Source organism: Carlito syrichta, unplaced genomic scaffold, assembly GCF_000164805.1.
Source record: "Carlito syrichta isolate Samal-C Ts95f unplaced genomic scaffold, Tarsius_syrichta-2.0.1 Scaffold305249, whole genome shotgun sequence".
Taxonomy (NCBI): Eukaryota; Metazoa; Chordata; class Mammalia; order Primates; family Tarsiidae; genus Carlito; species Carlito syrichta.
The window spans coordinates 73,780-84,726 of NW_007249345.1; the positions used below are offsets into that span (position 1 = coordinate 73,780).

The following is a 10,947-nucleotide window of genomic DNA, read 5'->3' on the forward strand; positions in this document are numbered from 1 at the left end:
CTGATAGCCTGGTATGGTGGCTCACACCTGGAATTCCAGCACCTTGGGAGGCTGAGGGGGGAGGATTGCTTGAGCCTGTAGGTTGAGGTGAGCCACGATTGTGCCACTGCACTCCAGTCCGGGTGACAAAGAGAAACTCTGTCTCAAAAACAAATACCCCCCCAAAACCCCCCAGAAAAATCTATCCCATAAATGTAAACAGTTGAAATATGATGCAATTTTTGCATTTCCATTTCGGTCTTTTTTTTCTTCCAGACAACTCCATGTATTTCTAGAGTCTTGACTACAGAAATGTGTGATTTTCATGAATTTCCCTCGCTCCTGTATGGTGTGAATTGTTTACAGACGTATCTCCTCTATTGTATTACAAAGTCTATTTCACTCAGACCCCCAGCTGACTTGTGGGCATGAAATGTATTCCTTTTTTTCTCATTGTCTTTTATTTATTTATTTTTTGAGTTAAACTCTCACTCTGTTGCCCAGGCTGGAGTGCTGTGGCACACTCACGGCCACCCCAGCGTCACCTGTTGAGCTCTGGCGGTCCTCCTACCTCAGCCTTCTAGGTAGCCAGAACTACAGGTATGTGCTAATTTCTTATTTATTGTAGAGATGAGGTCTCATCAAGTTGCCCGGCCTGGTCTCGAACCCGCCGGCTCAGGCAATCCACTTGCCTCGGCCTCCCAAAGTGCTGGGATTACAGGCTGAGCCACCGAGCCCGGCCCTCGTTGTCTTTTAAAGAATGTTTAGTTTTATAGATTTGGGGGTGCAAGTGCAGTTTTGTGACATGGAAGTATTGTGTAGTGCCAGAGGTTAGGATTTTAGAGTATCCATCCCCCAAACAGTGAACACTGTACCCAACAGTTAATTTTTCAACCTCCCCTTTCTTCTTTTTTAAAATCCCGAAGCTTCTAGAAAGTAGGCAGCCTGGGCTGTTTCCGTCCACCTCTGAGACTCTGGACTCCTAACACCCGCGTTGCCTGGCTCCCTGCAAGCTTTCGTCTGCACACAGTGAGGCCTCAGCTGCCTCAGGGCACTGTGGCTTGTGCCCCTTGTATGGTGAGGGGGCGGCCAGTGGGTCAGGCACAGGCCTCGACTGGCCGTTCTCACCCTTGGTTCTGAGGTTCATGCTGCTTCCTGCTTTGGCAAAGACCGAGGAGTCCCAGAGCCAGTCTTGGAGATGATTCTAAAAGATCCTGCATATTTGCAGCCAACCCAGGTCCCTGGTGGATTGGGGCACAGAGCCCAGGGGACATGGGGCTTTGGGCTTCTCTTTCTGAAGACCCACCAGTCCTCTTCCCTCCCTCTGTCCCTGCCAACTGTCCCCAGGCTCACCTGGTGGGGGATAGGCAACCTGGATAGGGGGCTGAGGCCCAGCAGCGGGGTGGTGGCCATGGCGGCAGCGGCGGCCATGGCCGAGGAGGCCGCCAGAGGGTCAACGGGCAGCTCTGGACTCTGCTCCTGCTTCACCATGATGGAGCACAGCTTGTGTCCCAGTGCCCATGCTCCGTGCTCCATGTCTGGGGGAAAGAGCAGGACTCAGGCTCAAAGGACTCCCAGGGCAGAGGGCTCAGTCCCCTTCTGCCCCCTGGGAGCAGCTCTGGACTGAGGAGAGGCTCTGTGTACCAGGAGGCAGGCAGGAGAGGGGGGCGTGGGCTTGCAGGGTGAGAGGGTGGGGTGGGCTGGAGCCAGAAGAGGTGAGGACAGGGCAGCCTCTTCAGTCAGCAGCTTGCGGAGTGAGTTTGGACACCAGCCTGGGGCCTCTCTTGATGGACTGTGTGACCTTAGGCAAGTTGCTTAACCTCTCTTAGCCTTGGTGTCCTCTTCTGTAAAATGGAGAAAGGAACAAGACATCCTCATGGGATGTTTTGAGGATTAAATAGTGCAATGCACATAGGACACTTAACCCAGCGCCTGACCAGAAATAAATGTTCAATAAATGGCAGCTAGAGTGAATGCGATGACTGTTATTCCATTCACATCTGCTGAGTCCTGTGCCTGGGACTGGTGATTTAGCACGGGTCCCACACAGTGCAGCACAGCGTGATGCAACGGGGAGTGAAAGGTGGAGTCAGGGAGGCCGGGCGTGGCGGTGGTGGCTCGGCTTGAAGGCTGGGCTCAGAGATGTGACTTCACTCCACAGAGAGTGGGGAGCTGCTGAGTTTTGAGCATGCTCGGATTTATAATTTTCAAAAAGATCACTCTGCCCTCGTGTGGGGACAGGACTGGCTGCAGGCAACATGGAGGCAGGGAGTCCCGCAGGTGCTGAAATCAGCCAGGCCGGCGGAGGGGAGGCCTGAACAAAGGCAGTGGCAGTTGCGATGGAGAAGAGGGAGCTTACTGGGGCCAGATTTAAAAGCAGCCACAGGACCTGGTGATGGAAGGGTGTGTGTGTGTGTGTGTGTGTGTGTGTGTGTGTGTCGTGGGGGGTTCATGGAGGGGAGGGGGAGGAGGGGCAGGAGGGGAGGTTCCGGTTTCCTGAGGGTAGAGGCCCCCTCCGGGCCATCTAGTGGGCCTCGTGGCCTCACCTGGGCAACAGAACTGGCAGGCATCACCCCTTTTCCTGATGCGTGCCCACAGTCCTGCACCCCAGGTCAGCCTGGCTCGCAGTGCCAGCCAGAGTAAGACAGGGCTAGGGGGGCGGCGGTCAGCATGGAGGGGAAGGACTGGAGGGGCTCTGGACTTTGGAGCCTGCTGTGGGTGGGGGGAGGGGGTCACTGAGGCCTGATCCCACCTCAGAGGCCAGGTCCTGCCCTGCTGGGAGCCTCAGCGCCCCCGCTTTGGGCCACAGGCTGCCCCTGGGCTCCAGGAACACCCACAATCTTCCCAAATTACAGGGCCAGGCCACCAGCCTCCGGGAAGCTGCCCCCTGCAAAGGGCCACAGACAAATTGCTTTAAAAATAGAGTTGGAAGCCGGGCTCAGTGCCTCAGCCTATAATCCCGCGCCTTTGGGAGGCTGAGGTGAGTGGATTGCCTGAGCCCGCGGGTTCGAGACCCGCCTGGCCAGCGAGACCTCATCTCTACAATAAATCAAAAAATCAGCCGGGCGTGGTAGCATGTGCCTGTAATTCCGACTGCTTGGAAGGCTGAGGCAGAAGGATTGCCGGAGCCCAGCAGGTCGAGGCTGCGGTGGCCGGGAGCGGCCACTGCACTCCAGTCTGGGCGACAGAGTGAGACTCCAACTCAAAAAAAAAAAAATAAAAATAGAGTTGGAGCCGGGCTCGGTGGCTCAGCCCATAATCCTGTGTTTGGGAGGCTGAGGCGAGTGGATTGCCTGAGCCTGCGGGTTCAAGACCCGCCTGGGCAACTTGGCGAGACCTCACCTCTACAATAAATAAAAAAATCAGCCGGGCGTGGTAGCACATGCCTGTAATTCCAGCTACTCGGAAGGCTGAGGTGGAAGGATCGCCGGAGCCCAGCAGGTCGAGGCTGCGGTGGCCGGGAGCGGCCACTGCACTCCAGTCTGGGCGACAGAGTGAGACTCTGACTCAAGAAAAAAAAATAGAGTTGGGGTGGCCGGCCCAGCAGGAGTGGATGGAGAGAGTCTGCCATAGGAGGGGGTCTACCCCACACCCCTGCCTTTCCCCAAGCTTGGGTGACTGGAGTCTTGGCTGAGGCCAGGGCATGGTGGGAGGTTGGGGCCTTGGCAGCCACAAACCCTGGAGTCATGGAAAACCCAGAAGGTGCCCCTGCCCTCATGGGGGTGGGGGAAGGTCCAGTGGCCTGTCTTTGCTCTTGGGGATCCTCAAGGATCCTCAGAATCAGCTCACACTTCTTTAAAAAAATTAATTTGTTTTGAGTCGGGGGACTCACTCTGTACACTGAAGTACAAAGGCACGATCACAGCTCACTGCAGTCTCAGCCTCCTGGGATCAGGTGATCCTTACGCCTCAGCCTCCTAAGTAGCTAGGACTACAAGTCCACGCCACCATGCCTGGCTCTTTTTTTTTGGTAGAGATGAGGTCTTACTATGTTGCCCAGGCTGGTCTCAAACTCGTGGGCCCAAGCAATCCTCTTGCCTCGACCTCCTAAAGTGTTGGGATTACAGGCGTGAGCCACTGTGCCTGGCTCTAATTCTTCCAACTCTATGAGGCAGGCACTGCCGCTCTCCCCATTTAATAAGTGAGAAAATTAAGAAACTCATTCAAGGCCATTGTCCTTTGGAAGGAGAAATAAAAATTCTGTTCACTGTTCTAGCTACTCCTAGTATTAACAGGACTATGATAATAAAATAGCCACTGATCACTGATATATATTATGTGTTGGGTGCTGAGCTTGGTACTTAATGTGTGTATTTTAATTCTGATCAGAACTCTCAAGATACATATTATCTTCATTTTGTAATTGAGGAAGCAGAGGCACAGAGAGGTTAAGTAACTTGCCCAAGATCACCCAGCAGCTGGTGAAGGCACCGGGATGCACTCTAAGGCCCGTGTGGTTTCCAGCCCAAGAGCCCTTGCCGCCCCTCGAGGCTGGCAATTGTGAAGGTATCAAGTGACTGAGAATCGGGGAGCTTTCTCTTAAGTCTCTGTTCTGCATTTTACTGGGTGCAGGACCTGGGCAACTCCGCTTTTGTGATGTCTCCTTTTTCTTATCGAGCAAATGAAGATTATGATCAAAGTGATTTCTATCCCACCTGTCAGTTGTGAGGAATAAACGAAATAATTAGCATGAGGACAGTCTGCAGGCTGGAGAGTACCAAAGACATGTTTGTTGCTACTCCCGTTTTCAGATGAAGATACGGAGGCCTGCAGGGGTTAAGGGAGTATCTGTGATCACCCAGCCAAAAATGATAGACCCGGGACCACCTGTATTTGAGGAAATGCCCAAAGCGACCATTTCTAGGTGGGGCTCAGTGTGGACCTTGAATGCCGATACCTGGGGGGAAGGACTAGGGGTGCCCTTGGCTTTAAAGGGGGAGTTGGAGGAGAGGGGAGCTTTCAAGAACCCTGCCTGCAGGAATCTCTCCCAGGTAGCCTCTCAGAGGACATCACAGGATGAGGCGGTCTTTGAAACTTGCCCATATTTATTATTTAACTGTTTCCTCTAAGTCAGTGGTTCTCAAACCCGAGTGTGCACCAGACTCACTTGGAAGGCTGGGTTCTACCCACAGATTTCTGATTCAGCAGGTCTGGCGTGGACCTGAGAATGGCATTTCTTTTTTCTCTCTCATTTTTTAAATTAAAAAGTAGGTCAGGCTTAGTGACTCAAGCCTGTATAATCCCAGCACTTTGGGAGGCTGAGGCGAGAGGATTGCCTGAACCCAGGGGTTCGAGACCAACCTGGGCAACTTGGTGAGACCTTGTCTCTATAAAAAATCAAGAAAAATTAATTGGGCATGGTGGTGCACGTCTGTAGCTCCGGCTAGAGTCTGTGGTGGCCGTGAGCAGATGTCACTGCACTCTAACCTGGGCAACAGAGTGAGACTCCATCTCAAAATATGTATATTAACAGGCCTTTGTGCACAATAAAAATAGCCACCAATTACTGATATGTATTATTTGCTGAGCGCTGAGCTGGGTACTTTATATATATATTTAGTAGACATGGGGGTCTCGCTGTGTGACCCAGGTTGGTCTTGAACTCCTGGCCTCAGGTGATCCTCCTACCTTGGCCTCCCCAAATGCTGGGATTACAGGCATGAGCTACCACATCTGGCCGAAAATGGCATTTCTAACGAGTTCCCAGGTGATGTTGCTGGTCCAGGAGTCACACTTTGTGAACCACTGACCTAAGTAAGCAAAACCCCTCTTGAGACGTGCCCGCATGGGTTTGACTTGAAGGAGAACAAAAAGACAGGGAGCAGCACCTCCCGAGAGGGGCTTGTGGGTGGCTCCTCCCGGGCCACAGGTGTCCCCTCCGGTCGCTCCAGAACTTCCTCCCTCCTGGCCCTTCTGCCTCTTACCTTGGGTGGTGTCCTCCATCTTGATGGGCACGAGGGGACTCTGAGGTGCGGAATCACCGCTCAGGGAGTAGCTGTGCTCGGCCTGGATGCCCGGTGTCGGGGAGTCCAGTTCCATGTCCAGTAGAGGGCTCTTCTCATCCAGCACGGGGTCATCAAAGAAACTGCTGAACAGGTCGTTGGAGAAGTCCTCCATGTTCTCTGCAAAGTGGTCCAGGTGCTCAGGAAAGGGCTAGGGAGGGAGGAGGGCAAGGGGAGAGGGAATTCAGTTTGGCCAGGGAAGGGGGTGCAGGTGCTGCCGTGGTGGCTCACCAGGTCACCACCACCATCTCCGAGACCCCCATGACTGTCCCCACCACCACCGTCGTCACCACCCTCCCCACCAGCAGCATCATGTTGTTCCCTGCCATAACCACGTCATCCCGCCACCTCCACTGCCACCTCCCCATCGTTATCCGCAAGGGCGAGCTGCAGGTGGGGTCAAAGGCACCCAGAACCAGGCAACACAACCCCAGGCTCCCTGAGTCTGTTTCTCGAGTCTCCCTCCTTCCTTCACAGTTTGATTTGATGACCAAGTAAAAGAATAGCTGCGTGTCTGTGCCAGCAAATTTGTATTTCAGAGGCAATAATAGTGACTTTTCTTTTCTTTTTTTGAGTCACTCTGTGGCCCAGGCTGGAGTACAGTGACACAGTCACAGCTCACTGCAGCCTCCACCTCCTGGGCTCCAGTGATCCTTCCACTTCAGCCTTCTGAGTAGCTGGGACTGCAGGTGCCTGCTACCACGCCTGGCTAATATTTTGATTTTTTTGTAGAGACAAGGTCTTGCTATGTTGCACAGGCTGGTCTTGAACTCCTAGACTCAAGCAATCCTTCCACCTCAGCCTTCCTAAGTGCTGGGGTGACAGGAGTGAGCTGCCACACCCAGCCCATTAGTGACTTTTGTGTTATCTTGGGCTGGGTTGTGGGGAGAGAGTGATACAGGTGACAGGGCCTCCAGTCCCATAATGCACAGTCCTTATTTGTCCTCACACCTCCAGGGTCCCTCTCCTTTCCCAAGCCTTTCTTTATACCCAGAGGTTGGGCTCTGGAGCCATCCTACTTAGGTTCGAATCCTGGCCTCAGTCCTTCTAGCTATGACTCAGTGCTGTTCAAATTGTGGGTGGTGATTCATTAATAGGTTGAGAAATCAATTTAGGGGGTCATGACCAGAATGTAAGTAAAAATAAAACAGAAAAAAATAGAGTAGAAAATATCAGCATGCACTGCACATAGTGAAGTTGAATACCTGGCAAATTTTTCATCTTAGTTACGTGTATATGTGTGTGTGCATGCACAAGTGTATACCTGGAAATGATGTCACGTATTTCTTAGAAATTAAAAATGAAAATCTTGGTCTCTCTGATCTTGGGGAAATTAATTAACCTCTCTGCTTCATTTCCTCTTCTGTATAATGGGGCTGATAATAGCTCCTACCTGCTAAGATCATTGTACAGATTCAACAAGTTGGTATACATAAGGTGCTTAGAACAGTCCCTGTCACATAGCGACTACCTAGCAAACATTATCACTTATCATTAATAAAGCACCCCAGGAAGTGACACATAATAGATGCTTGTAAATTACTTTTCTTTCTCTGAAGAATTATAAATGTGAAAAGAAATGTTACCATTATTTATTTATTTATTTATTTATTTATTTGAGTCAAGGTCTCACTCTTGTCACCCAGACTGGAGTGCAGTGGCATAGTCATGACTCACTGCATGTAACCTTGACTTCCTGGGCTCAGGTGATCCTTCTGCCTCAGCCTCCTGAATAGCTGGGACTACAGGCACGTGCCACCATACCCAGTTAAGTTTTTGATTTTTTTTTGTAGGGATGAGGTCTCCCTTTGTTGCCCAGGCTGGTCTTGAACTCCTGGGTTCAAGCAATCCTCCCACCTCATCTCCCAGAGTGCTGGGATTACACCATGTGCTGATATGAGTCACCATGCCAGTCATTATTTATTGACTGAATGAATTTGCTGGTGGGTTAGAAGAGATGGGAGTGGAGGTACTTGAAGCCCTGGAGCCCATCTGGATTAAGGACTTGGCTAGCAGGGAGGGATTGACCCAAGGTGTGAAGTTGTCGACCCTTTCTGGTCTGAAACTTTGGGAGCCTGTCCTAATTTGGAGGGGGTAAATGGAGAAGCCTTCTGTCTGACAATAAGGTCCAAGGCCACGTGAATCCATCCTCATGGAGCAGGGTGTGAATACAAGCTCTGGAGTCACAGACTTGCATTTCACTCCCAGCTCCACGTCTTGCTAAATTACTTCCCCATGCCTCGGTTTCCTCATCTGTACGGTATAAATGTATAAATAATAGTTTCCTACCTCAAAGTGTTGTCATGAGGATCAAATATTTGCTAGATTACTACTCACCTCACAGGATTATGAGGATAAAATGAATCAATACTGTACACATGAAACACACAGAACAGTGCCTAGTATGTGGTGGGTGTTCCCCTATGGTTAGCTATTGTTACTATGGAAACTGCATCCCCCAAACTGATCCAAAGCTGAGCTTGGAACCAACGGAGGAGGTGGTTTGGTCTTCCCCACCAAACAAAGCATGATCAGAGAATCCAGGGCAAAATGAGCTGAGAGACCCCATTGATGAAGGTACTCTCCCCACTTCTTAGGATGTCAGATATCATCCTACTTTTTTTTTCTGAGCTGAAGTTTCATTCTGTCACCCAGGCTGGAGTGCAGTGACATGCTCTTGGACACTGCAACCTCGACTTGATGGGCTCAGGAGATCCTTCCATCTCAGCTTTCCAAGTAGCTGGAACCATAGGCGTGTGCCATCATGCCCGACTAATTTTTTAAAAAGTTATTGTAGAGCCGGTCTTGCCAAGTTGCCCAGGCTGGTCTTGAACCCCTGGGCTCAGGCAATCCTCTAGCCTCAGCCTCCCAAAGTTCTGGGATGACAGAATGAAGGCCCCGTGCCCGGCCTTCGACCTTTTTCTTGGGGTTTTAGCCTTCCAAAGCGCTCTCCTATGCATCGTTTTATTTAATCTTCACAATTACCCAATGAGATAAAGAAGTTGGCTGGGCTCAGTGCCTCAGCCTGTCATCCCAGCATTTTGGGAGGCCGAGACGAGTAGATTGCCTGAGCCCGCGGGTTCAAGACCAGCCCGGGCGACTTGGCGAGACCTTGTCTCTACAATAAATAAAAAATTAGCTGGGCGTGGTAGCACACACCTGTAGTTCCAGCTACTTGGAAGGCTGAGGTGGAAGGATTGCCAGAGTCCAGCAGGTCGAAGCTGCGGTGGCCAGGAGCATGCCACTGCACTCCAGCCTAGGCGACAGAGTGAGACTCCAACTCAAAAAAAGAAGTTGTATATCTGCATTTGACAGATAGGGAAACTGAGGCCCAGGGAGTCAATCGAGCAGGGAAGAGTCCACAGTCCCTCACTGCCCAGTCCTTCCCCAACTGCAGCAGACTTTCCCTTTCTGTTTGGTAACTGCCTGTTTGCCAGACCATAAGCTCCCTGAGGCAGGGTCTGTATCTCATTCACCTGCTGAATTCCACACCTGGCTCATGATAGGCAATACATAAACATGGTTGGAGAGACAGGGTCTCCCTCCCAGCAATACCATTGGCATCTCAATTGTCCGCCAATACCTAGGGCGAGGCAGTACCAGGAGGACAGGGGCCTCAACTGAATGAGTCTCTAAGAAAAATCGTGATCCCAGACAGAAGTCATTTACAGGGTAAAAGCTCCCCAGTCACCCAACCAGGCCATAGCCAGGGCTGTTAGTCACACCCTGAAGAGCCCTGGCCCGCCCAGCGAGGGGCGGCTTCCTCCAGCTCTCCTCCTTGGGGTCTCTGGAAGGCCCTGATGTGGGGCCCAGTGGGAGGGGGTTGTGAGGAGAGGGAGCACGGTGAGTCAGCTGCGAAGGTATTTCTCCAGCAGCTGCTTCTCAGGCAGATAAGAGTTTGCCAAGCCCCTTCCTGGGGCCTGGGAGAGGGGAGACGCTTCCTCCAGTCTGGGCTGGGGTCCCTGAGGCCTGGGCTCCAGGCAGACGAACCAGGCTCTTCTCAGAGACCCTCAGAAACTGCCAAAGAAGCTTGGTTGGCCCCCTTTTGTGAGCAGCTCCCACCCCACCTGCTAGGAACAGCAGCCAAAGCCCAGCGGGATGGAGCTTCCAGAGTGGTGGGAGCCAAGTGGAAGGGGAGGGCGGCCAAGGGGCAGGCAGGGTGGGGGTGGAGGACACACTCAGCCACTCCGGTCCTCCTTGCTTAGGGTTTGTTTGGGTGCTGAGTGGACGGTGAGCCCTCCCATCACCCCCAGGGCCACCTCCCCCTCGTGGGAGCACCGCCGTCAGGGATTCCCCTTGGAGAGCTTTGCGGCCCTCTTTCCATCTGATACCTGGCTTCTCATAGGGCTCAGCTAAGGTTGGTTAGTATCATTACTTCAGAGGCAGAAGGGATCTGAGAAGGCTCATGGTCCAGCGCCCCCTCCCCCCTTGCTTTTGCTAACGAGGAAACGCAGGTCCAGAGAGGGGAAGTCATGGACCCGGGGTCACACAGTGAACTGGTGACGTTGAGGGCGAGTTCTCCGCAGCTCTGGGGTGTGCGGTACCTTCTCCTTGTCCTCTCACTTCCTCTGTATCCACCTCACCCCACTCCGGAGACCTCAGGTCTCCCCAGCTCCAGCACAGCCCCTCGTACCCCCCACTCCCCCCGCCCGCCAACCACACCCAGGCCTCCTCCAGTTCACATGCAAGTTCAGGTTTAGACTGGCCTTTGGAAATTGGGGAGCAGGGGGGAAGAGGCCGGCGGCCAGGAGTCCACAAAGGGCCGGGGTCACGCGTCAGCGTTTGAGGGGCACAGGGGTCTCCGGGGGGTGCGCGTTCTAGGGGGGGCCTTTCCAGGCAACGGAGGTGGGAAGCCAGAGAAGGAAATATTATGATTTGTTTCCCTCCTCGTTAAAGACTTTTTCCTACAGTCGTGCCAACACAAGCTCCCTCTCGGCTGCCACGCGCAGCCGGCGCCGGCTCCTCT

General features: G+C 52.7%; 1 protein-coding gene across 1 annotated transcript in view; it reads right to left on the reverse strand.

Moving 5' to 3' along the window:
* Positions 1–10,947, reverse strand: part of CREB3L1 (cAMP responsive element binding protein 3 like 1) — a 44,876-nt gene that overhangs the window by 17,485 nt on the left and 16,444 nt on the right. Inside the window, exons 2-3 of the mRNA XM_008061428.2 lie at positions 5,904–6,132; positions 1,333–1,517 (exon numbers count right to left, since the gene is read on the reverse strand). Of these exons, the coding sequence (XP_008059619.1) occupies positions 1,333–1,517; positions 5,904–6,132 (414 nt within the window). The remainder of the gene's footprint in view (positions 1–1,332; positions 1,518–5,903; positions 6,133–10,947) is intronic.